Raw genomic sequence first — 25,941 nt, 5'->3', positions numbered from 1 at the left:
GTGACTCAAAAGAAATCTTCTCTCTGTATCTTCACTTTTCACCAGGTTTCAGCCTGCACCTTTTCACTGCTGGACTCGGGTATTCTCTGGCAGGCTTAAAGATGCCTTACACATGTTCTGCAGCATCAAATCTAGACATTCTCAGTAAGCTGTAAGTCATCTATTAATAAAATCAGTTGTTACTTTTTCCTTCATATCTTTTATTAGTGACCATCAACAAAAAGTTGACTGAAATGTTGCTATTGATGATAGTGACATCAAGAGGCAGAATTTTCCAGGTATGTTTTTCCAATTGGCTTTTGGAAACAGGATAATGAATTAATTCATTTTCAGAGAAAATGAATGAATTTTTGAAGTCTGGCAGTCAATTTTGTCATTTGCTCACATATTTATACCTGCCAGGCCAGAGAGCAACTGCAAGATGCCTTTATGGCTGAGAATGATGGGGTCTTACAAATCAAAATAATTTTTATCACAAAAAAAGATCACGTTTGTGAGCAGGTAATAGGGTCTAAATAAAATTATCTACTGCAGACAAAAGGTGGCTTTTGAACTAGAAATTCAAATCCAATACAAAAATTATTATATGGTCTCAAGAGATACGTTCAGAAAAATCAGAAAGATGTTTCATAGATGGTCTGTGCACACTGCACATGTCCAGCCTAGCGTGGGATGGCACAGACCCTGTAGGGGTGGGGCTGCAGAGTGCCCCCAAAAATGGGCTCCGTGCTGATCCTGGTCACTCCCTCGGGGAGGCGGAAGGTGAACGCCCGCAGCAGGCTGGCAAAGAAAATGAAGAGCTCGGTCCTGGCTAAGTGCTCCCCCAAACACACCCGGTGCCCTGCAGAGGAAAGAGGGGAAGGACAGTGAGGAAATAAACCTGGCCTCCAACAGCAACTGTTTTCATCCTCACACAGTGCAAAGGTATTTTTGCCGAGTCCATAATTTCTGTCAGACTTAGTGCAATCAATGACACAAAGCTTCATTGATGTATTTCTTCCTTCAAAGAATGTTGTCTGCAGCTATGGATAACCATGTAACCCTTCTGCTCCTTCCAATTACCTCAAAAGCCTCATCTTCATTTGACTGACAACTTTAAAGGAATTCATTCCACCATGTAAATGAAGAATAAGGACCTACTTTTCCTGGAAGATGTTATGTTGTAGTGTTGAATGCATAAGGAATCAAGAGGACTGCTTGAAAGTGCTTTCCATACATATGTCTGGTATGAAACTAGTGCCTAAAATCAATAGCCACAATCATTAGCAGAGAATGTCCTTCCAAAAACAGGGCATGTTAGATATATATGTTTGTCAGGACACCTCTGATTTTTCATGTTATTATTTGTTCAGTAGAACATATGTTACTGAAAAGAATCATGTTGATTTAAGCACTACTTTCCACAAAAAAGGTTTAGAATAGACAACCAATAGGTTTTTAATAGACATCTTCATTCTTCAGTCCCAATCCAAACTGCTGATGTTTGTGCTGTAGGCCACTTACCTATTGAGAATGGTAAGAAGGCTTCTTGGGCCACAAAGTTTCCATCCTTATCCAAGAAGTGACCAGGGTTGAACTGTCGAGGTGTTTCCCACCGCTCTGGGTCATACAAAGATGAAGCAATATTTGGAAGAACTATGGTGCCCTGAAAGGAGAAAAACATTCATTCTGTTCCTTGTTGGCATTCAGACCACGACCCAAAGGCATCCAGCCCCCCTCCAATTGAGGAGAACGCCCTGGCACAAACAGATTTTAATCCACACCATGCTCTACTGATGCAGGAAAGGCCTGTAGCAACTGAGAAACTGTGTCTGTACCTTTTTGAGGGGAAAGCCAAGCAGGGTTGTGTTCCTCATACACACCCTGGGCATGCCAGTTGAAATAATGTTGCTGAAGCGTTGGATCTCATGAATCACAGCATTTGTGTAGGGCAGCTCCCTCCGATCCTCGTAGCAGATTAATTTGGAGGGACCCAGAACAGCATCCAGCTCCTTCTGCACTTTCTCTGTGGAAAGTGTTCAGTTTCAGGCAGAAAAACATATCAAGTATTTTCAGTAATTTCATTTTTGAAGACACTTCCAATTTAGAACTATGAGAACAACACCACAATTAATTTAGAAAAGTCAGTAACTTTTTATGAAGAAAAATGAAGTAGCTGGATGTTCCAACAGCTTAAAAATATGAGAACTCTGCTTCTGGGTCTGAAGTTATTTGACTGTAGATTAAGAAAAGACATTTGTTGCTCAAAAATTTAAAACTAAGTGTTGCCTTACTACCACAAATCCAACAGATAACAGATTTATCTTTGGGTTTTCTTTTGCCTAGGTGCCTCAAACACCTGCAGCCAGTTAGAACATTAAGCTCACAGCTCTCTGAAATTTCTGAGCCTTAAAAGTCTAAGTCCTGTTAAAAGGACATGGTTCTTACACAGGGCATCTGTTAAGTAAAGCAATGCCAACTAGAACAAGGTCCAAATACCATTTAAAAAAACTGATCTACTGCTTGGCATCTGATTTTTAATCAAGAACAGCACGTTTTAAATTACTTATTGTATGGGAGTCCTGGAGGCATTAACAAAAATAAAACCTTTGATTTATGAATTTCAAGAGAGGCAGTACACACCTAATAAAAATACCTTAGAGTTTTAATAAACGATCCTGTCTTTTTTCAGGCTTTCTGAAGCAACAGTGAGATGCAGGGAAGTCCATTCTGCATTGATCAGTCTGTGCCCATTTACATCAAGCGTGCCCTGTGACTGCCAGCAGTCCTTCATTAAATTGACAACAGAGATTTGAGCACCTTACAGAATTTAAAATGTACATTCAGAAATATTTTTAAGTTAACTTCCTTCTATGAAGAACTATCTTGCAGAAGCACTTAAGAATCCAGGTAGTTTGAAGTAATCAGTCACTGCATCATATAAACACACATTTCTATTCCTGATTCAGTGATTAGGCAAAAACTTCTCCTTATGGTACAGAGTGGAACACTGTCACTGGATGTCAACACAGGAAAAGTATGAATGGGTTCAAAAAGAAGCCACCAATTAATTGAATGAGGACAGACATATTGGTGTCAGCTCATTCTGAGAGCCCTGATGCAATGTATTACTCAAGAAACCCAGGAAGGATCACTCTGCACATACTCTGCTTTCCCAAACATGTGCAATACTTAGCTAAATAAAATTATACAGGTGAGTCAGTGCTTTCATAACCTTAATTAGAGTAAGTGATAGAAAAACATGTGATAACATGAGATTAGGCAGAATTTCTTGTCTGACAGCTACAACTTGACCAAATTTTTCTTATCTTTGTCTCTTTCATCCATTTAAAATCCTGTTCTCCTCTGGGTAGATGCACATATTCTGCAACCTAACTGTGAGATTTCTGTTATCCAGCATAAGACATCTTTCTTCCTTTGGTTTTCATTCAGTGCTCTATGAAAGGGATTGGTGGTTATTTAAAAACTAGACTTTAAACCAAACTTCTTAAATGCACATAGAGGTAACAGAGGAGCCACCTGTTTCCACTCCTGACTAGAATAATTTCTGTTACAAGAAACTCAAAGACATCAAAGAGTTAATTTAATCCCTGGATCTACTGATGCTGCCTAGGGCAGACCTACAAGCACAAAAAGGTACATGTGGCACTATATCAGTATCTAGGAATAATCTCTGATCCATGAAAATGTTATGGAAATTGTTTTCTCTCTTGCATGGAAGATATCTGTGATGAGCTTATCTATTCACCTTGGATTTCTGGGTTTGCCACCATATAGAGAAGGCCCCAGTTCAATGTAGTGCTTGATGTCTCTGATCCACCCAAGAAAAGGTCATTTATAGAATAAACCATGTTGTCTTCATTGTATGTTGACCTGGGTTCATCTTTGGACTGCAAATGATAAGAAAAGTTAGAGGCTTATACATGAAAGTTAGAAAAAGCAAAATCGGATTTAATGTGATTTTATAACTGGTTCCAAGCTGCAGTGTCTTCTCCTTATAGGACAATATAGAAAGACTGCTAAGGAATGTTAGACACCACAGATGGCTCTCAACACAAAAATTAACATTTCACAAACAGACAAGCCATGTTTGTTCCACTCTTAATCACAAAGCTAAATCATGTTCTTTGGAAAAAAAAAAAAAAAAAGGATTACTGGCTTTATGTGCAAATGTTGGTTAACTTAGAGTGTTTCATAAGTAAATCTTCCTCTAAAGATGTGTACCAGTGTGTTATTCTTCCTATCTCAAGTCCACCACTCAGTTGTTCTACCAAGCAATACAGTGACCAGGCAATGAACACTGGGCTGAGTAAAGTTCTTAACTTGTGGCATTCAGATTTCTTCTACACAAGGGCACAATGACTCACAAATAGCTGCTCTGAGGTTTTGCAGTTTTCAATTAGGAGTGTGAGGATGTGTATGTATACACTGAAATTATAAATAAACATGGCTATGGTTTGGGGGAATTCATTGTCTACATTTAGGGAGGTTTTGCTCAGGGGTGTTGAACATTTCTCTTGCCAGTGGAGCAATTGAAAAGAAGGAGAGATGCTTCTCCCTGCTGTAATATCATCTAATCTTTTTTTATTGCCCCTGTTCACCTATTACAGACAGTTCAATTTTTTTAATAAACAAACTTGGATGATTTCCACCCAGCAGAGTCCCAGAAGAGCTCACTGAAACAATTTCTGGTACACTGATGTTCAAATCTCATAAATCCTAGAACAGCTTTAGAAATAGTCAAATGCTTTGGAAGGCCAGGTGTGTTACTGTGCTGATATTAAAAAAAAAAAAAAAATTAAAACAAGATGATCCAAGGAGCTAGAAGCCATTTTGGTTGACATCCATAGTGTACATAAGAATATAGCAGCTGATGTGGGAATTAATCAATAAATAATTATCAGGGAGAGGTAGGTGAGTGCTGCAGCCCAATAGGTTGTGGCTGCCTCTGTTGCTGCTACCAGCACATGACAGTGGTGAAAGGGACACTGGCTGTCCCTGCAGGACAGCACTGCCACCAGGAAAAACAGTCACTGCCCACTTCCCAGGGCCTTTGGCTCTCTGGGCCACTCTTGCCTTGCCACACCCAAGTCTCATCTCGCCACTTCTTCCTCTTTCTCCTCTTTCTGTAACCAAGCAGAACAGGAAGAGGAAAATATCCTGCCACAGTGGAGGAGAGGAGAAAGGAAAAGTGATTTTAGTGGAGGTAGGAGTCACAGAGGGGAAGGGCAACTGACAGTCCAGGGATCAGGGCTGGGATCCAGTACCCAAGAGATTTGTACAAAGTGGTCCTGGTATGGTCTAGAAAAGGGAGAGATCTTGTGACCTCCTACAGCCCTACAGCTTCCCACCTACCTCTACTATGCCTGTCTGACCTAAATGCCCTTATTTGTCCCAGTTCCTCTGTCTGGTTGACACTTCACTGTCCCTGGCACTCTCCTCTTCTCCAGTCTTGTCTGAAACACTGCTGACTCCTAGGTTATTTCTCCATAACATGTTCTCAAAATCCAGCTGTCCTCTTGCAAATTCACTTGGCAAACCTTTACTGTAGAAATATCGTAACCAGAGCGTCCCGCTCTGTCTTCCAAAGGCCTTCCCAGCTCTCTCGTTGTTCTCTTAGTAATTCACCACACCACCTCTTTCCTGGAGACCTTCAATCACTTTACAACTTGTGCCAGTGGAGAAAAAAAAAAAAAAAAAAAAAAAAAAAAAAACAAAAAAAAAAAAAAAACCAAAAAAACCCAGTGTATTAACCTGCCCTTTAATGAAAGGATTGCAAGGTGCTGTGGCATATCAATGATCAGAAAGCATTTAGGAAGGTCCTGGTTATTGGATTCACATTACCATATCTAGAAAGGCAAGAGATTGTGATGATTCAATGGTCCATGTTGACCTTTTTCCCCCATGACTGTATGATTGGGCAGGAAAAAAACTTACTTTTTCAATGTGATCCAGGTAGAAGTCAATGAAATCCTGCGGCTCCTCTGGTGCCCCACGCTCTGTGTGCATTCGGATCTCTCTCCGTGTAAAGTTGCTCAGGACATCATAACAAGCCAATGCCTTCTTGTGAGGCCCTGGGAGACGACTCATCAGCCAGGGGAAGATTTCATAGAGCTGTGGGAGTGACACACAAGAGGTTCTGCAAAGTCTCTATCACGAGAAAACGCACCAGGAAGGCCTGCTACAAAGAGAGGTAATGCTCATGTTGGCTTGGGATTAGGGTCTCAGTAAAATATCCTGACAAAGATTGCTCTTGGGCTTTCAAGCTGTGAAACCTAAACTGTATAATTTCTAGTTTTGATGCTAAGATTCAGAGTTCCACAGGCATTCAGCTCAATCACAAGAAAAACTAGAATTACTGTAACTAGAATGAATGGTATTCATCTATGCAGTTACTGGTATCTTCAATTGCTACGAACTGCATTCAGGCATTTTAAAAGTGAGCTCCTGCCCTCCAGTGGAGACTACAGGGAAGGGAGAAGCAAAAGTTGGCAACTCCTCACCAGGATGCTTGCCAGAGCCAGGACTGGCTCCCGGTGGCTGCTTTACAGGCTGGGTAACCCCCAAAGTACTCTCTACCAATCGACTTCTCCAGGTTCCTCTATGAAATTTCAAATATCTGAAACCCAGAAAAGCTAAAGAACAGGTACCTGATAATTTTGAGTACTCTCCTCTAGAAACAAAGACAGGGTTAGCTGGCACAACTAGATTATTTTTTCCTTCTGTTTTACCATTTGGGAAAATCTGTCCTAAGAAATAAATGGTTTTGACCTATTCTGATAGCTAGAAAGTTAATTCTGGTTTCCAGCCTACATTTATGCCTGGGTAATCTGTCTATTCTTGTATCTCAGAGATACAATGTTCTTCTTAATAGTTCTTTTTCTGCTCAAAATATAATTCCTTTATTTAACAGCAGAATTTTTATCCTTTCTCAGGCTTCATTTTGCTGAGCTCTTGTACTCTTTTAATCACACTACAGAAAGCACATTATTAGGTGTTCACTGGAGTGTGGTTGAATTAGATGGACTGTACTTGTATCTTCTTATGAAATCAGTTCTTACTGTCAGACATCCAATTATCCATTAATGATTGCCTTATCACAAAAAAAGTACTTGTCCAGTCCTTGATAAATTGACTTAGAACTTCATATCCTTTTTTGTTAGCTCCATCTCTGGTATTTTTTTATTTGCAAAACGTGTTCAGAAGCCTTAGACACAACTGTGGTCTGACTAATCACAAAGTTGCCAAGATTATAGTCATTCCTACTCTCAAATATCTGCCCTCTCTCCCACTATGGCATTCTAATTGTAAGTGGAATTCAGCTCTCAGTGTTCAAGACAAGAACTGCATCCATTCACCTTCCTGGGTACCTGCCAAAACTCCTCCTCCATTTATGGAGGGGCCCAATCCACAGTGTCCCCCTGTTCAGTGCCTGACAGCATGAGATCCAGATAAGAAATGGGGATGTGGATGCAGCAATATCCACTTTTCTGCATAGTACTGTGTACTCGTCACATGTGGGAGGTGGGGAGATGGTGGCCATCCCTCTGGGATGGTTTGAGCCCCTGTTCTTATTTCCCCAACAGTATCTTATTCACCAGACCAAATCAAAGCCAGGATGGGAAGCAGAGAAGAAAAGGAGGCATGTTCTCTGTCCTAAAAGCAGGTGTCACCTGCCACCACTACACTCAGCTTTCAGGACCAAAGCTAAACTAAGCAAAAGGGAACTTGAGCATAATTCAGTGAGAAGAATGTACCATGGGATATGGGGAGACATCTGCATTCCAGGAATTGCTAATATATTCTATATTAAAAAGGTACTCATAAGATGTATGAGACAACTTCAGCAGTGGAACCAGAACTCCCAGGAAATTTTTAATTACTTCTGTGTAATGCAGGCCTCTAGTGTCAGATGGATCATTGACTCCCAGATTGTTTAATTGCCAAGCTTGCAGTTATATTTGCTCTCATAGCATTTGTTGCCTTCTGTTGCCTGTGCCTGGAGCTGCTCCTCACTCAGGGTGAAGGAGTAGAATTTCTCTGGGAAGTCTTCAAGTCTGTGTCTTCCAGAAGAAATGGAAATAAGTAACCACAGGCAAAACACTTTGGCATTTGACACATTCCTCTCTCTATTGACTGTATATAAAACAGTGTCTAAACTTGGCATGTGAGTCACACTTTCAGACCTGACATTTAATATTTAGGAATCATGATGTCCAACACAGGAACCTGTGGTGTGCAGGGGTTGAGAAACCAAGTAACAGACGTGACCCAGGAGCAGTCCATGAACCTGTGCCGTATTGCAAAGATTTAGGGGCAAACTACCACAGTATCCAAACACAGGAGAATGAACACAAATGCCCAAGGCTGGCATGTGGAGCTTCACTATCCCACTTTGAGAGAGTTCACTGCCCAGTAAAACTGCGTGGAGCATCACTCACCCATTCCAAAATTTTGCCTGATAGCTCTTGAATCTGCATTTCTCACTCTCTGTCTTACTCAGAAAAAAACAACAGATCATTCACTTACATGATGAATAAAGCTGCCCCCAAACTTGAAGACATGTTCTGTAGCTTTTATCAGTTCATGAAAGGCCTCATCTTCTCTGGAGAAACGATGTCCAAACACGACAGCACAAATTACATTTGAGACAGAAAGGACAAGAGGGAAAGAAGGATTCACAAGTTTCCCTGCAACCATAATAATAAATATCACTGTTAATGTCTCCTGCTTTAGTGAAATGTGAGAATCCTCTAAGTTACCCACAGAACTTTCAAGAAGGCATTGCATTACACAGAGAAGCAGCAATGTTTTTTCAAAATTCTAGTATCAAACTGATTCCTCACAACCACGTTGCAATCCTGTAAGCCCAGGAATGCGCGACACTCTAAAAAAATGCCAAATATGTAAAATATTGCATCATATGATGGAGCAAATTTAGAGGTAAAGGAAAAAAAATCTATGCAAATTTGCTTTCTGGCAAAATCAAAATATGTGTCAAGCATGGGAATGACTGAGAACACTGTGGACAAAGGGAATCTGAGGGTAGAAGAGCAAGAAGAGAGGCAGTTTTATTCAGCAAGGACACAGAGGCATGCAAGGCTACTGTGTTTTGTCTGACCTCTCTAGAGACATACAACCTCCAGTAAGATAAAATGTTGTAAACTCCTTTCAACCAATTGTGTCAACAGTATAATAACTAATTTTAAAGCAGTTATTTTGAAACCTAATCCCAAGAAAACTATTTTGTGACTATGGAATATGACCATAAAAAGCTCTATTTGTGTATGTATTGATGCAACTGCCCAAGACCCAAGGCATGATTCTGATTAGCAACTTACTGTTCTGTGCTTTTTTCCTTGCACACATGGTTACATCTCAGTCTCTCCTAGCTGTTAAACCACAGGATTTGGCTCAATCTAATTATTTTTAGTAGATACAACATTGATAGCCACAGCATGTCCTGATTTATTGTGCCTTCACATAATGATCAGTATTGGGAAATCAAACTCACATGATCCTAACTGGGTTGATCAGGGTAGAATCTTATAATGAAGACAAGATTCTAGCCATTGCTTTACCGAGTGTGTGCAAAAGGCATTAAAAAACTTAATTCATCAGCATTGATTTTGTCTCTTTATGCACCAGCCCCATAAAAGAGCCAAAAACGTGCCCTTGAGGCAAGGCCAACATAATCCTGGGCTGCATTAGGAAATGAATTGGTGGTAGGCCAAGGGAGGTGATCCTTCTCCTCTGATCAGCACTGGCAAGACCCATCTGAAGTTCTGGGTCCAGCTCTGGACTCCCCAGTGTGAGGAACATCAGTGTATAAGAACAAGTTGAGCAAAGGGCTGTTGGCATTGGCACTTGGCACCAATGGCCCGTGGATGGGAGCTGACTGTCACTGTTAGTTTGTTATCTCACTGTAAAACTTTCATCCCTTCTCTCTGTGAGTTCTCAAGGGCAGCTCCTTGCAGGACTGACTCCTTTTTTCTTTCTTCTGCTTGGCTGGCTGACTTCTTCCTGTCCCTGTCACACACACCTGACCCTTTCTGTCCCCTGTAGCACATACTAACCCTTACAGTCCCTAGCACAGCCACTGACCCTTGCTCCTCACAGCAGCACAGCCAACTGACTCCAACCCTCTCTCAACCAGTAACCCACTCTTTTATAACATCCATCCTTGTTGGACCATCCTTATTGGACATAGCTGTGACCTATTAAAGGCAAGGCTGTTCCTATTCTTTGATAATTAGTACAGCTGCAACTCCTCAGGGGTAAGATTGCCTTCAGCACTATCTCTATTCTCCTACAATCCATCCTCCCTCAAAGGGCCATAAGGACAATAAAGGAATTGAAACATCTGACATGAGAGAGACTGAGAGAGATAGACTATTTAGTCTGGAGAAGGGAGATATCTAAATATGAATAAATATGTGGTGGAGGGGTATAAAGGACACAGAACCCGACTTTTCTCGGTGGTATCAAGTGGGGTAACAGGAAAAAATGTAAATACATTAAATTTTGCATAAGCACAAGTATTTTTACCGTAGCACTCACTGAACAGTGGAACTGGTTACCCAGAGAGGTGGTGAAGTCTCCATTGCTGCAGATATTAACAACGCCGCCCTAAGAAACCTGCTCAGATTGACCCTTCTTTGAGTAGGGGTTAGGTTAGACCATCTTCAGGGATCCCTTTCCACTTAGGGTGCTCTATAATGTAAATAATAAATAAGCTCTGGTTTTTCTTCTCAATTTTAGTAGTTTTGTAAATAATTTTGAGCAAGAATAGTCTCCTTGAAAACACAAGATGGACTGGTGGCTTTGCCTTTTCTGTCCATTCCACACAGACAGTGTAAGACCCTGCACACTCTCTTGTGGAACAAAAGCTGCCCTCAGTTTCAGGACAGGACAGAGGAGTTCATACACTAAAGACATCAGACTAATGGCAAAAATGTATTGATATTTGTTGCAGAAATACCTTTCATACTTGCAAAGAAGTCTACCAGGTAGTGGGCTTCTTCTTGCACTCGGTACTCCAGTCCTCTTTTCCCCAGACCAAGGTTGCGTAAAGTCCTCAGAGCAAACCTTCTCTGCTGCTTCCAGGTGTGACCAGTCGCCAACATAATTCCTGCATCCATTAAAGGAAGAGCTCTTTATCGTGCTAATATTAATCATAGACAAAGATTACATCAAAGGATTTACTAAGCTACAGAACATAATTAAACTGTTGCCTTGCCTGTGAACACAAAGGCACCAAGGAACCACTGTGACCTGTAATCATGTTGGTAGGGCTGAAATGGGCAAATTCAGCTGGGAATAAGATGACTTGCAGGATTAAGTTTGATCCCAAACAATCAAGTACCTCAGGATATCTCAGCTGCTTCTCTAGATGCTCTTTGCAGTGCTTGTCTCACACTTCCTGCTATGCACAAAGCTCATTTGAATCAGAATAATGATTCTCATGAAGGGAAAATAGGAAAGAGTCAGAAGACTGTCCACAGTCAGAGAGAAAAGTTCCTGTCTGCAGGGCAGGAAAGTTCAGTATTTAAGCTTTGAGACAGGCTTTGGGAATTTCTAGTGTGGTTAGTGGTAGGAGACCTACAGCAAGATTGAAACAAAAGCACACTGAATTTCTAGGTGCAACTGTGCCAGCAGGAAAATATTCCCAAAAGGAAGGGAATGGGAAGAAGATTCCACTGTCAAACTCGCTCTTTATGGAAAATGTCATAGTGGGAGGCAGCTTGCCCAAGACAAGGAATTGGGTTGTTTCCTGCTTTTCCTCCACTTCTCTGTGACACAACTTACCACTGCCTCATCTCACCACCTCTGAATCTGCCCCAGTGGGTATTTCATAGAATATATTATGAATCCTTTTCTTATTGTTAGTATTTTCCTCCTGCTACTCTCCAAAAGCCATTTCACCACTCTGTACCTTGCAGTCCACCTGGCAGTCATTCCTCACAGACAAACCCTGCATCTCTGCTACCTCTGAAGGTGGCCACAAGCTACAAAAGATATTGCAATTTGTCAAGATTACATTTCTGTGTACTATTTATGCCAGGAATTTCTCACCTTTTCCTTTGGCCATTGCTCTGAAGAAAGGTGACACCAGCCTGCCAGAAACATCTTCAGGGTGTGTGGTCATACCATCCTTCACTGCTTGAAATCCATTCAATATAACCACTGGGGCCCATCCAAACCATAAGGTGAATATGTTGCCATAAGTTTTTGCCAGCTAGAGATGGGAGAGAAGCCAGAAAAGTACAGATGAAATCCCACACACTGCAAATAGAGGATGAACCTGTTTTTGCACTGATTACAGGACCAGCCCTAAGGTGGAGTGATGTTCTCCATCTTTCCTACCAGACTACAATTATCACTAAGAAAGCATAAATGTCTTTTCCAACATTCACTGTTGGAAACATCTGTGTATTCCCACTTTTCAGAGCCACATGCCTAAGTCAAGAAACATTAAGTACCTTTTATTACTGTATATAAGCCGAGGTTCAGTTCACAATCAGTCATGGGATAAAGAGTATTTTCTATTTATTAATTTATTTCAAGAGAGTTTCTATCATTTGTACAAAGTAGCACAAAAGAACACAGAACCGTCAGAGGAGTAATTAGCTTAGAGACTGGACTTTTTTCTTTCCTCCCATCTACTTTTGATTCTGTCAATACAAACAAGCTCATACACACAGAGTGCAGGGAAGTATCTATTTACTGCTCGAGCTAGAGAGTGCCAGTGTTCAGAAAGCTACAAATCCATGCTGTGAAAGTAATTTTTTTAAAGTATTTTTTCTTTAACTCCAAATCTGATATATAATCCCTAAAGATATTTAATCCTAAATTATATCAATTTTCACATGAATTCGTAAAATTTAGTGGCAAGGGGCGATGAAAAGATATCAAGTTTCACACAAATTTCAGTGAAAACCAGTGTTAAAAAGGGATAGGTTTAAACACCAGAATGACCTCCACACATTCAGAAATTCCAATACCAGGTTTCTTAGCTTGGCAAACTACTTTACACTGCAATATCTTTTTCTTATTTTGCAAACCAAACCAGCAGTTCTGAACCAAACCAAGTGTGATATCACAGTGGCCAGTTAACAGCTACAGTACTACTAAATGTAGTGTTGGGAGAGGATGTTTTCGTATAGCAAGCAACTTGAGAAAGGAGAAATCACAAAGACTTTTAGACAATTAGGAGTATCTGAAAATAAGTACCTGCATGAGAAGATCACGATCAAACTGAAATTTCAGCTGTATCAGTGTCCCAAAGACTGGGAGAGGGACTGGTCCAGGAGGAAACCGTCTCCGCACTTGCTGCAACTTTAAAAACTGCGTAATTAGAAGAAATACAGCCACAGCTACAAGAGCTTGAGTTATGCTCAACATTTTAGTATCTGCTTTACCAGCTTGCCTTTATTCAAAATTGTCTACTGAGACTATTAAGGCTGGTTGCTAAACCAGTTTTTTCATAAGAGCTTGAATTCACATAATAAATATTCCCCGCCCCTAACCCTACCTCTTTATTATCAACCACTCCCTTTTTGTTCCACTCATTACATTCTCGTGCTTCAGCATATTAATAGATGCACACCCTTCTTCTTCTTCTTCTCATCCAGATTATACTTATTCAATATGGATCACAGGATTTGTAGGAATGGTATCTTAAAAGACTAGGGCCAAGATTTTCTAGGCAACGGATATGCACGTAAATTCTCCATCTAGTTTTTCTGAGCCAATTTTGAATGGTATGTGTTCCTACAAATACTCCAGGAATGCTTTTAGAAAACCAATAGCCATACATACAAATTAAGCAGGCAAACGTAAGTGGATATTAAATCTTGGAGTTTTTAAATTGGTTTGTATATATTCCATGTACACGTTATATCTAGTAATGGTAAGGCTGATAGAAGTTAAAAGCCCACATTTATCTTAAGATGCATATAAAACTATCTAATGCTTAATACAAAAAGCAAAATTTGTTACACTCTTGAATGTAATTGAAAACATAATTGGATTAATGTATGACCTCACTTTTTTTTCCTAATGTGTTAGCACTAGGTAAACTCACAGAAGGATTTTTCTGGTTCTGCATTTCCCCATTCGGTCTTAACATAAGGTGGGTACCCCATATGTTTTGAGAAATCATCAGAAAGTATGTGAGATAAACAATGCATATTCATAGAGAAAGTATATCTAGTGTTAGATATACAGATTTAAAAGAAAAAAATCTAAAAACATGGGAAAAACCTAGTAGGGATCTTGAGCTACCACCAGAACGAACGGCCTCAGCAAGAACTAGTCATGACATGAGTGTGGAAAAAACAGAGTCTGTAGGCAGGGCTCTTTGCCAAGCCTCAACACCAGCAGGAACCACAAACACAGCACCAGGGGAGTTCAAATGTTGCAATCAGACCATGGAAACCTCACAAGAGGGGTTCTGGGTCCACAGGATCATTGCAGTCCTGTATTACAGATCCAGACTGAAATGCTTCCCTCTCAAAATTGTCCATCCCTTGAGAGCAAAGCACTTGTAAAAGAAACATGTTTTCACTAATCTTCTGAGGAAACTGCCAAGACTTGTTCACCAGCTCACTTCTTGCAAGCTGACTTTGGGACAGAAACTATTTCCAGATTTCGTGGCTCTGGAACACAGAAGATCATTATCCAGAAAGAACAGCCTGGAGTCTGCCAGCACACAGTTTACAAACTTCCAGATCAATTAGCCTTCAACCACAGCTCTTTGTTACCACTAATGCAGAACTGATTAATGTGTATTAACCAAGGGATGTTTATAGGTTTCCACATAAGCTTTGTTTGTGTACACTAAAAAGGTGGCTTTTCAAGACAATCATTTCTAATTTATCTCTCTCCTTCAACAGGGAAAGTAAAATTCTCTTTAAAAAGAAATTTGTTAAGTTTTTGGCGTCTCTGTCTCCAGTGTATTCTCGCAAACTCTGCTTCAAATTCCCCAATTTATCAGAACTTTTAATTTTGAATCAATATAATACATTCCCTTTTCTTTTAGATATTACAAGATTTTCCATCAAAATTATTTTTCATCAGGAAAACTAATTTTTGTCCACTGGAATTTAAGCCCTAGTGCCTTCACCCCACAAGGGCTGCAGTCTCACACCTTTAACCAGTTTTCAGCTGGAGCCAGCCTGGAATACAGTTCTCTCACACTGGAAAAGGAAGATGACTATGGATTGGTTCGGATCTGAGGCATGGGATTTATCTTACTTTATTTGATGCAAAATGTATTTATGAGATAGCCAAGGCTCCATTTTCTTAATAATTACTAAATGCAGTCAGCAGCACCACTTCTTCAGCACCATCTACCAGCTATTCTTTAGGATTAGTGATTTTTAACTTGCCAAAGGCAAGCAACTGCTGCCTCCCCTCCTGGATCCAGATGGATAAAAATTAATCATTCTCTTATCAGTTTGGAGCTGGAGCAGGGGGATGTTTGTAGGTCCACCATGAGGGAACTTCATACCAACCACCTACATGCCAGGACATGTTGGACATGGGTAGAACCATCCCATAAAGATAATCCTGTGGGGAACAAACTGCCAACCCAGGTTTCATCCTGTATGCACACCCCTGCCTGTTAGACTGGGGTGCTTTAAAACACAAGGTGGGCAGAGGCACCTGAAATAAATACAGCTGTGATAATGATGTCAGTCCTGGAGATGGCACTGTCAGCTAATCAGAGTATAAAAATAATCCTTCCTGTGTTGGCATGCAGTATCCCATTTGTACCTCATACAAGAAGAATGTGTCTCAATGCCAGAAAAGAAAATCCCTTGTTAACTGCCAGTAAGCAAACCAGCAAAAAGCTTCCACTTCTGCCAAGTCCTTAGGCACCTGGCTCATGAAGACTTCCAGAATTCTTCAGTAGTGCCAAATCTGCTCTTGGTCATGGTGTGCTAAGTGAAGTCATCTAACTGTGATAAAGAATCCATTTTAAAAAATGAAAGAATAAATTAAGCTGAATAAATTTTTGGATGTTCTAGAGCAGTCATCAGAAGCAGACTACCTGGCATGAGGTTCCCATGTCGCTGGCAACCAGTGGGCTCATAAAAAAAGATAAATTATCAACACTCTGTGACTGCTCACTGTTTTCATTTGTCTTCCAGTCCTTGCTCTTTGCTTGTGATATGAAAAGCTCCCCACAGCTGCCTGATGAAGCCACTCTTCTATTTTCACCAGAAGGGTTGAAATGCTACCTGGTTTAGTGGGTGAAACCTTGAACTGTCTTCCCAAGTGACAATGATAGAGTTGTATACAACAGGTTTGCTCAACAGCAAACCATATCAGTCTAAGGGAATATGTTATCACAGATCATACTATCTGCCTCTAGAAAGCTTCCTCCAAGAGCTTCTTTTACCTCCTGCACCCACTAATATCCCAAGACAGACTGGAAGACCTCTAAGCCTCTCTCCACAAATGCAACTGTGGCTTATGAAAAAGAATCTTCATTCATGAGACTTCCAATTCATAGACCACTCTTCAAGATCATTTTCTGTAAAACCTCTTTCCAGATGGTAATATATAAGTCCAAATTCTAATTCTTCCCTTAGTGTCTTTATTTGTTACACATCAGGAGAAGTTTACCAATATTTTCCAAAAAAAAAAAAAAAACCAAAGTGTGAACCCTTTACAATTATAGCTCAGGATGCAACTGTCTGTCAAGAATCTTTCAGGGTAGTGATTAACCAAATGAAGAGGAAAGCAAAAATCTTAGGACATGCAAAAAGGAATTCACATGCAGAAGCAGTTTTACAGAGTGACTCTTCCCTGAATCTGCCATTTCCTATCGAGGAATGGCACAGAGCTGGTAGGGAGGTGGCTTCATCGTGCTCCCAAAAATAAACTTGGTGTTGACTTCCTTCACTCCTTCTGGCAGGGTGAATGTGAATGCTTGCAGCAGGGTGCAAAAGACAATAAAGAGCTCTGTCCTTGCCAACAGCTCCCCCATGCACACACGGTGCCCTGTGAAGAAATAGAAAAGGCACTTCAGCCAAAGGATTTCTATCCCACCTCCCGTTCTAAACTGCCTGGGATTTTCTTTGCTTGTTTTCTGCAGATTTCATTCTTTTCTTTTAAGAAAAGACATTCTTTTTGTCATTTAGTGATTCATTTTGTATTTCTGCAAAAAGTTTAGATATACATTTACATAAAATTGTCATTATAGAAATTGTCACCAGGGTGGCATAATTCACATTTACAGTCTTCCCAGCACCATGCATTTTTCTGCTACTGCTTCAATAGCTGGATCTCTTCTCAGAGAGAAACTGGATCTGTCCTCCAAGAAAGACTTTTCTATGTGTCATTCCTTCTCTTCCAATCTTTTCCACATACAACTGGACTTCTCTCTTCTTGGAGATCTTTAAAACAGTTTGTATATGCCCATTTGTAGGTGCCTTCCCAGTTATTTTGGGGAATGAATGGATCTGAAGTTGTTACCACAAGGAGTAAATAAATCCCTGTTCAGTGCACTTACCTATAGCAAATGGCAAGAATGCTTCTCTGTTTACAAAGTTTCCATCTTTATCCAGAAAGTGGCCTGGGTTGAACTGATCAGGTGTCTCCCATTTTCCAGGATCAGCCAGAACAGAGTCGATATTTGCTAAAACTACTGTGTTCTGGAAAAAAGGAGCAGTGGCTTCAACAAAAACTGTGACTGTATCTAGGACAAAGCTTTGTGAAAAGCTATCCACAGAGACAGTCAAACCTTAGAGGCACTGCTAGAACAAGAGTTCATGCCCCCAGTCAGGAAAAACCTCAAAAACCTTTCTAAAAGCATCAAATGGACCAAAGATCAAGTTCATTCAAATATGCAGCACATTTGTACCTTTGGAATACGATATCCCAGCAGCTCCGTGTCCTTCACGCTCAGTCTGGGCAGTGCAATTAAGAGTATGTTACTGTATCGCTGGATCTCGTGAATTACAGCATTTGTGTAGGGCAACCTTTTCCTGTCCTCATAGCAAAACACATGGGAACAGCCCACAACAGCATCCAACTCCTTCTGGACTTTCTCTAAGGAGGAATATTATATTCAGCTTTAAATACACAGCAAACAATCTATAAACTCTATAGTCATAATTTTTCCTGCTGCCTTCTGCAGCCAGAATGGCATCCAACCAGATGGAAAAGATACTTTATAAAAAATAATGCCTTCAAATTCCCATACAGATGACCTGAAAAAATTTGACATTGAGGTTGTTTATAGGTTGCATATATACTTCTAAAATAAAATAGTAGATGAGGTCATTCTATAATAATATGTGGGTTCCTGTTACATTTACTGCTCTAAGGTAATTTATAAAAAGACTTTTATTAATATTTATTTCTACAGGCAGGGAGTCAACTGGGAAAAAAATATTAATTGTGTGCTAGGGGAACAGTTTAGTAATTGATCAAGGATTGTTCTTCATTAAGAAACACATAGATTTTGCTTGTCATCTACAGATTCCCAACTGCTGTTCTGCAATTACTTGCCTTGGGAGGCACTTACACAAATTAATTTTTCCCAAGGACTTCTTTTTTTTTACCTACAATCTGAGCTGAAATGGTAATTTCTGATTATTTATTTTATTAATACTAGAGACTCTATCATTGCAATTAGAACTACCCCCACAAAACATAAGAATATGTTAATATATCCTGAGAAGATGAAAAATCATGTGAAAATTCAGTATGTGCAACCCAGTCTCATGTTTTAAGTCTTTTGAAGGTAACAAAAATGGGACACCCTTTCTCCTTAACACTTCTACTTGCCAGACTCCTGCTGTGCCTGGTACTCAGCTTAAACTCTCAAATATGAGGCTTTTAAAGTCAGTTTTGTGCCTTCTAATCCTTTCTATCTCATATACTCTGGCTCTTTGTTTTCAGCCATTTTACTCCACCAACCTGTAACTTTCTTCTGTGAATATCATTATTAAAAGCACATATTTTCAAGCTACTCACCCCAATATTAGCAACCCCACACTGTATTTAAGTTATTTCTGCTGCAAGAGGCCAAGAGCAAATCAAAGTGTAGGAGTCAGGGATTTAAAAGAATGAACCAAAAACTTCTCAGTGGAAATCTAAGCATTACTCTCTGTGGAAGGGTCATGGTGCAATTTATCTCATCTGACACTAAATTCCTGCAGCTGATTAAATTAATCACACCCTGTATTCTGTTTAGATCTGTTAACAAAAAACAAAACAAAAACAAAAAAAAAAAAAAAAAAAAAAAAAAAAAAAAAAAAAAAAAGCTGGAATGATTTGCCTGTATGTGAGAAAGGATACAGCAAGAAACAATTAATGCAGTTCACCTGATTCATACTTCAATAATTAGTTCCTCTACTTTTCTTTGAACAGCCACAACCACTATTTGAACTTATTTCATTGCTAGAGTTGCAGACCTCTTTGGATGTGCTTACCTTGAATGTCAGGATAAATCACCATATAGAGCAATGCCCACAGTAAAGTGGTGGCTGTAGTTTCTGTGCCTGCTATAAAGAGGTCAGCAACAGTCTGGATCAAGTTTCCTTCATCATAAGTAGCATCAGCATCTCCTTTAGTCTGCAGATATGAATTGAAAAGAAAGTTATGGCACACAAAAGAAGAAGTAAACCACCTGGAGAAATCATACACTTCTAAATCTATATTAGACATCATTATAATCAAAGAAACACTTAAAATCCCTTGTTGTTAGTGAAGTGTGAGAGAAGTTCAGAAGTACTCACTTTATCTATCTCATCCAAATAGTAATCAATATAATGTCGATTTTCATCACGTTTCCTGTTTACTTTGTGACTTTCAAGCTCCTTTGCTAACAGACCATTCATAAAATCTACACAGGACTTCATCTTTTTAACTGATGGCAGAAAATGACCAGCAAGCCAGGGAGACAACTCATATATCTGTAAAAGAGATATTTTAGATATGTGATACTACATATAAATATGTGGCATCTAGCAAACTAAATTTGAATCCTAATACAGGCTTCTGGACAGTGGAAAAAGCAAGTGAAAGACTGATGATTGAATCAGCACTATATTGAAGGGACAGTGCCTATCCCATGATTCATTAAAGCCTTTCTTAATTCTATTTTTCCCTGGAGCAAAATCAAAATTTCTCTCAGTTTTATACTATAAAGTTTTATATATATATATATATATATATATATATATATATATATATATATATATATATATATATATATATATAAGGGGGGGGGGCAGGGAGAGATTATATAAATATAAATATGATGTAGAAAGAATAAATCAAATTCCTTTCTACCCCAATTCTTTTCTAGGCTGAACTTGGGTCAGCTGAACCAAGGATCTCACATTAAACCTGTCCTTAGTCTCACTTTATCCAACACACATATAATTTCTGTTTCATCACTGACAAAACCAGATTCAGACTGACTTCCTTGACACAGCTGAAAACAGAACTATCCAAACCCAGGTTTATTTTCTTACAGTAGGCTATTCAATGGATGGGGATTTTACTCACATTCATGTTCTCATAGATAAGAAGCAAGTAGATCACATCTGTGTGATGGGCAAAGCAACTCAATGACCCAGAAATACTGAGCTGTGTGGATTCCCTCCCATTTATTTGTTGTTCTAAACATATTTACCTTCTTGTCTTCTAAACATATTCACCTTCTTGTCCTTCTACTTTTATAAAGCCACATATCAGCAGAAAAAAAGTAAAACACTTCTTAAATCCATTCTGTTCTTCTACTTCATTTCACTTTCTTTTCCCCCTTTTTACAGACTGCATCATGTCCTTCCATTTACAGAACTACTGCAGTTTAAATTACCCATTAGGCCATAACTTCTGGGCTTACCTATTTAAGTGGCAGAAACATTACAAAGATTTATCTCCCCACAAGCCTATTCAGATTCCCAACCCTATTTCTTCTTTGCCCTACTGCATAATTTTCCTTAGCACTTCCTGTCCACTTACCAGGAAAACAGGTAAGTACAGCCAGTCATTAAGGGATTGTACATTCTTTTGAAAACACTGTAGAGAGCAGGACACAATGAAATGTTGGACTAGAATGTTTTTGTTGGCTCTGGACACACTATTAAGGTGTTTTGAAAACAACATATACCTGCTGAGAGCAGTTTAGAAATAGCTGAATCTGTGTCTACACTGATTAGAAGGGTAGCTTAGGAATCATTTCACTGGCATCTTCTGGGATAGTTACTAATAAGTAATTTTATTTTAGCTTATCTAGCCAAAGTATCAAAATAGTCCTCAAATCCTCTAGGACCCTGCTTACAGCAATTTCCAGTTACTCAGAGATGGTGGAAATCATACAAGACACAAAACTGCATACAAGACAACGAGTTCTGCAGAAGCAGCTGCCTCATGCATGGGTAAATTCACTTTTTGACTATACACAGTCCTGTGGTTCCCCATCATAAATGATTCATAGCAAAACTGCCCCAGTCTCAGGCCACCTGTTCTGCTGCTTTGGCAGCTGCAGCACAGATGCACATACAGAATCAAGAGAGAATTTTTCTCTCCAGTGGACCAGATGTGACATTAGGAGTTTGTGCCTTGAATGGAGACAGCTGTCATCCAGCAGCTAAAGGAGGGTGACTTGCAGTGTCATTGTACTCTTGTAAGGATGTGCAGGTACAGGTGTTGCTGCCAAAAACTGTAGGGAAAAGCTGCCATTGAGCAATTTCATGCCATGTTACCTTTGCAGAAAACAGTTGCTCTACTCCAGTTTCTATGAGGTTGGCTGGCAGTAGAGAAGGAAGCAGTAAAAATCCATTTACTCTTGACATTTTTTGACAACCGTGTAATGTAATAGAGTGAAGAAAGCCAGTTTGTCAGACAGAAATTAAGATGAGCCTATTTCAGAGCTTTTTAGATAATTCAACCCATATTTTCCTACTGATTTCACATACAGTTTCAAACACTGGAATTGTACAGGTAATACTTTTAAAAAGAAAGTCCTTTGTACATTTCTCTGCCATATAACAAATCTTTGCATTTTCATCCCTGTCCCCCATACACAGGAAATTTCTGATTTCTGTGCTATGATGAAGCATAAACAATTGAAACAAGTTTTGAACTAGGCATCTTGAAGCACTGTTCTGATGTGCTCTCCAGAAATTCCAGGTGCTCTAGTTTTTTGGGTTTTTGGGTTTTTTTTGTTTTTTTTTACAAAAGTAACAAGTAAGTTGCCTTTTTTCACTGTCTATCTATAGAGACCAAACAAACAAACAAAATTGATTTTCCTCACAAAAAAGGAGATGCTGTTCAAAAATGCTGCCAGGGTGTCAAAGGACTCAATCAGGCGGTGAAAATTCTCATCATCCCTGGAGAAACGATGTCCAAAAATGATAGAACAAATTACATTTGAGACCATATGAACAACAGGCATAGTGGGGTCCAGAGGTTTTCCTGTAAAAACAAGGGACTGCATTCACCATTAACACTTACTCTTCCTGGTTTTCCCACTGACAGGTGAGCTGATAAAATTTCATCAATGTTTCTGACATTAATTAGATCACTGGATAGCAAATTGTAATTTATTGGTAAAAGGCCTGAGTAAAAAAGTTACTTCAGACATCTAAAAAACTCTTATGGTTAAAAAAAGGAAAAACCGCTGGTGGGAATGGAATTAGTGGTATTAATTATACAAATACTCAGATTTCATCAAACCTTGGCATCAGCAGGTCCCACGTTTGGCAATAACCGGGGTACAAAACCAGCTGAGACATTAAATACACAGATGAGTTGAGAAGAGAACCACCTTCTATTCTTTGCTCATATCATTTTATATTAGAATATTTCAACCTACCCTGTGTATCCTTGGTCAAAGCTTTGCATATTTTATGCTTTTTCTTTTCTACACAGGAATAGCAGGCTCTGTGACACTGATGTTTTTACTGTTTGCTGTTATCCTGATGCTGTTACCATAAGTAACATAGAACTGACTCAGAAGTAATAACACTGATAGGGACCAGTATATATATATATATATACTGTATATCTATATATATACTGTATATATATATATACACCGGTATATTATAAATATATAACTAGACATGAATATAACAAGACAGTATCTCATGCAGGTAGCATATACAGACTTTTGAGACTCAGCTCTGCACATACCCTTTGAATCCATTTTTGTAACCAAATAGTTTCAAAAGCTACCAGTGCCCCATTCTCCCACTGCACAGACTGCCCTGCCCACCCTCACATACCGTTTGTTTTCTGTAAGTATTCCACCAAGTGAGCAGCCTCCTCTTGCAGTAGATAATCCTGGTCTTTTTTCCCTACTCCCATTTTTCTCATTGTTGCCATTCCAAAACGCCTCTGCTGCTTCCAGAGATGACCATTAGAGAACATAACACCTAGGATCATAGTGAATACCTAAATTAATGGATTGGTAAGGTTGATATATCCAGCTTCTCTTTTCTTCTAATTTTTTACGCAGTCTGGCAACATTCCTCTTTTCTTTCTTTTTGTATTTTAGCCATTTATCTTCTGTATAGAAGCTCTTACATTAACTCTATGCTGTCATTACTGTTCTGACAGAATATAGAACTGCTTTAAAAACATATGAAAATAAAAACTTTTTTCCTGATGTAAATTAAGGACTTTGAGACTCTAAATCAGTATTCAAAACTAGGGATAGAACACATTAAAAGAATTTCTGAGAATAGTAATTACCATTTCCATGTGTCAGAATGTGAAAGATTCTGCTTTCGGGCCTTCCAGCAACATCTTCAGCACGGGCAGTCAGACCTTCCTTCACTGCCTGAAACCCTTGCAGGACAACTGCAGGAGTGTTTGAAAACCATAAGGTGAAGATATTGCCATGAATTTTGGCCATCTGAAGAACAAAGCAGAATCAGAGTAACAGGAGTGAGAACTGGTACTTTTAAATCAAACAAGATGAACCAGATCTTCCTGGGCAGATGCCTTAATGGTGACTGACTTTGAAAACAGAGCATCAGGTATGTTCTTACATACAGTATAGTTTGAAGTCGGGTTTCTATCTAAAGTCTCATTTATTAAAGATCATGATGTTTCTAAAATGTCAGCCAATATTACCAAAGTCTGTGATGTCATTTATTATGTCTTACAATTCCAACTCATTGTAGATGAACTTGTCCATCCTCACCACTTGCTACAAGACAGTAGTAGCACATGAATTTGATGTGAACCATCTACAGATTCCCCTTTGTGTGTCAAGTGTAGCAAAAGCAGTGGAGGAGCTGAGTAATGCAGGAATCACCCTTTCCTTTCCAGCTCAGCTGTGACAGCCTTGTCTTCAGCTGCCGTGCACGCAGGCATCCCTGGCAGTGGGCAGGACAGCCCTTCCCCTGGCTGCTGAATCAGGAACTAGAAAGGTAGCAAAATAGGCTGGAAAGAGTGGTGTGTTGCCAAGACATCCCAAGAAATGCAGGACCAGAGGATAACAAAATTTTGCTGCCTGGGAGCAAACAAGAGGGTATACTTGCGTACAGTGAGCAAAAATGTATGTGCTTGTACTTGCACATTTGTGTTTAATTTCATTTTTGTAAGGACCAGTCCATGGCTTTTGAAACCTTGGGATGACCAGTACTGCTCTTCATGTCTGGGATGTCAGAAATAGAAGAAAACACAGCAGACAGACACTAGCTACTCTTTAGTGTTATGGAATAACAACACTGCCTTGAAATATGCAGCTCAGGAGGACAGAACTGGCAGGACATGGAAAAGCCAGAGAAAGGGAAGGTTAAGAATTAAGAGGGAGAGTGAGGTGCTATTACTTACATATTTAAATGTTAAATATTTAATATAGATGTATGAGAACTATAAAACAACAAATACAAACTTTAGAAGTGGACATACATTACAAGTGGACATAGAAAAAGGTTTGAGAATACTATGAATTATTTTAGCTATGTGAAAGCTCAGTCTTGCTAAGTAGACTGAAATCTCTTGTGAAAATCTGACCAAATGGTATGTCAGAAAAAAATTGATCCTAAGATCTTTCAAAAAGTCTATTGAATAAATATCTTTTAAAATCATCCTTTCTGTACTGGAAACACACACGTCCTCAGTAGCTATTTCATGGGATATTTAGAAAATATCAGTGCAACAACAGTCAAAACACAGACATCCAAAAGACTGTACAGAATTAGTGAGTCTACTTTAAAATACAGCTTCTTCCTATGTGTAAGACAGGACTGTTATCATCATTATGGTTTTGTTCATATGCACATAAAGTACTAAATATGTATTTAATAGTAAGTGCAAATTTTCACACAAAGAAACAGATATTTTAATTATCTCCACCTATTTCCACATTTATGCAATTTATAATAAATCCCTCCCTAGCATTCAGAATAAGACTATGTTAAATACATTTACTCTTCAATCAGCTTATAAGTCCATTAATAAATTGTCAGGAAATACATACTTTTTTAAGATGCTCATGATGAATTTTGAAGTTCATCTGCAGCAGATTTCCAAAGAAGGGATATGGAGTTGGTCCAGGAGGAAATTGTCTTCTCATCCATTGCAACTTCAGAAACTGTATCAACAGCAGAGACACCACAAAAAATACCAGCACCTCACTCACTGTTAACATTTTACTTCTGATTTACACAGCTACGTTGTCTCTGTACAACTGCTGTGTAGACAGAGGAGACATCAGTTTATCTTGCTTTTGGGGCACCTCCCTGAAAAGAGAAAAAACCCTTGACACTCCTGTAACTCGCTGTCTTTCCCTCTTTATCACTTTTACTTCCCCATCCCAGAGAATTAAGTGTTCTTATTTTTAAACATATATAATATCATTATATTGCAGCTACACATCTGTCAATCATTGCCTCTTCAAGGGACACAAAAGGTTAATTACAGGTTAATTATACATCTCCTTGTGCCATGACTCCT

The 25,941-nt window shown here is 39.3% G+C and overlaps 2 protein-coding genes across 3 annotated transcripts; both read right to left on the bottom strand.

The window, feature by feature from the left end:
* Nucleotides 1-183: 183 nt before the first annotated feature.
* LOC128812412 (cytochrome P450 2J4-like) lies at nt 184-13,404 on the bottom strand. The gene is made up of 9 exons (XM_053986794.1): nt 13,234-13,404; nt 12,076-12,238; nt 10,982-11,131; nt 8,530-8,690; nt 5,938-6,114; nt 3,749-3,890; nt 1,818-2,005; nt 1,504-1,645; nt 184-841 (listed from the first exon to the last, which is right to left on the bottom strand). The coding sequence occupies exons 1-9, from the start codon at nt 13,402-13,404 to the stop codon at nt 663-665; spliced, it is 1,473 nt and encodes a 490-aa protein (XP_053842769.1). The 3' UTR covers nt 184-662.
* A 3,210-nt stretch (nt 13,405-16,614) lies between these two features.
* On the bottom strand, nt 16,615-25,653 carry LOC128812411 (cytochrome P450 2J6-like). Of its 2 annotated transcripts, none has more exons than XM_053986792.1 (9): nt 25,466-25,653; nt 23,728-23,890; nt 23,259-23,408; nt 22,286-22,446; nt 19,758-19,934; nt 19,452-19,593; nt 17,876-18,063; nt 17,525-17,666; nt 16,615-17,013 (listed from the first exon to the last, which is right to left on the bottom strand). In XM_053986792.1, the coding sequence occupies exons 1-9, from the start codon at nt 25,634-25,636 to the stop codon at nt 16,835-16,837; spliced, it is 1,473 nt and encodes a 490-aa protein (XP_053842767.1). In that variant the 5' UTR covers nt 25,637-25,653; the 3' UTR covers nt 16,615-16,834. The 2 variants fall into 2 exon arrangements, with proteins under 2 accessions (XP_053842767.1, XP_053842768.1); XM_053986793.1 differs by lacking the exon at nt 16,615-17,013 and adding an exon at nt 17,338-17,408.
* Between the last annotated feature and the right edge of the window lie 288 nt (nt 25,654-25,941).

This window comes from Vidua macroura, chromosome 10, assembly GCF_024509145.1.
Source record: "Vidua macroura isolate BioBank_ID:100142 chromosome 10, ASM2450914v1, whole genome shotgun sequence".
Taxonomy (NCBI): domain Eukaryota; kingdom Metazoa; phylum Chordata; class Aves; order Passeriformes; family Viduidae; genus Vidua; species Vidua macroura.
Note: the sequence above shows the minus strand (reverse complement) of the source record. Positions and strands in the feature narration are given on the sequence as shown.

What these genes read in the sequence shown, in the direction of transcription:
- LOC128812412 (XM_053986794.1), bottom strand. Translation starts at nt 13,404, where the DNA reads ATGTTGAGCATAACTCAAGCTCTTGTAGCTGTGGCTGTATTTCTTCTA. An exon ending in ATCGTGATCTTCTCATGCAG is followed by an intron (nt 12,239 to 13,233) that starts GTACTTATTTTC and finishes TCCCATCTCTAG; the next exon opens with CTGGCAAAAACTTATGGCAA. An exon ending in CTTCTTACCATTCTCAATAG is followed by an intron (nt 842 to 1,503) that starts GTAAGTGGCCTA and finishes TTTCCTCTGCAG; the next exon opens with GGCACCGGGTGTGTTTGGGG.
- LOC128812411 (XM_053986792.1), bottom strand. Translation starts at nt 25,636, where the DNA reads ATGTTAACAGTGAGTGAGGTGCTGGTATTTTTTGTGGTGTCTCTGCTG. An exon ending in CATTCTGACACATGGAAATG is followed by an intron (nt 23,409 to 23,727) that starts GTAATTACTATT and finishes CTATGATCCTAG; the next exon opens with GTGTTATGTTCTCTAATGGT. An exon ending in TGAACAGCATCTCCTTTTTT is followed by an intron (nt 19,935 to 22,285) that starts GTGAGGAAAATC and finishes TCTCTTTTACAG; the next exon opens with ATATATGAGTTGTCTCCCTG.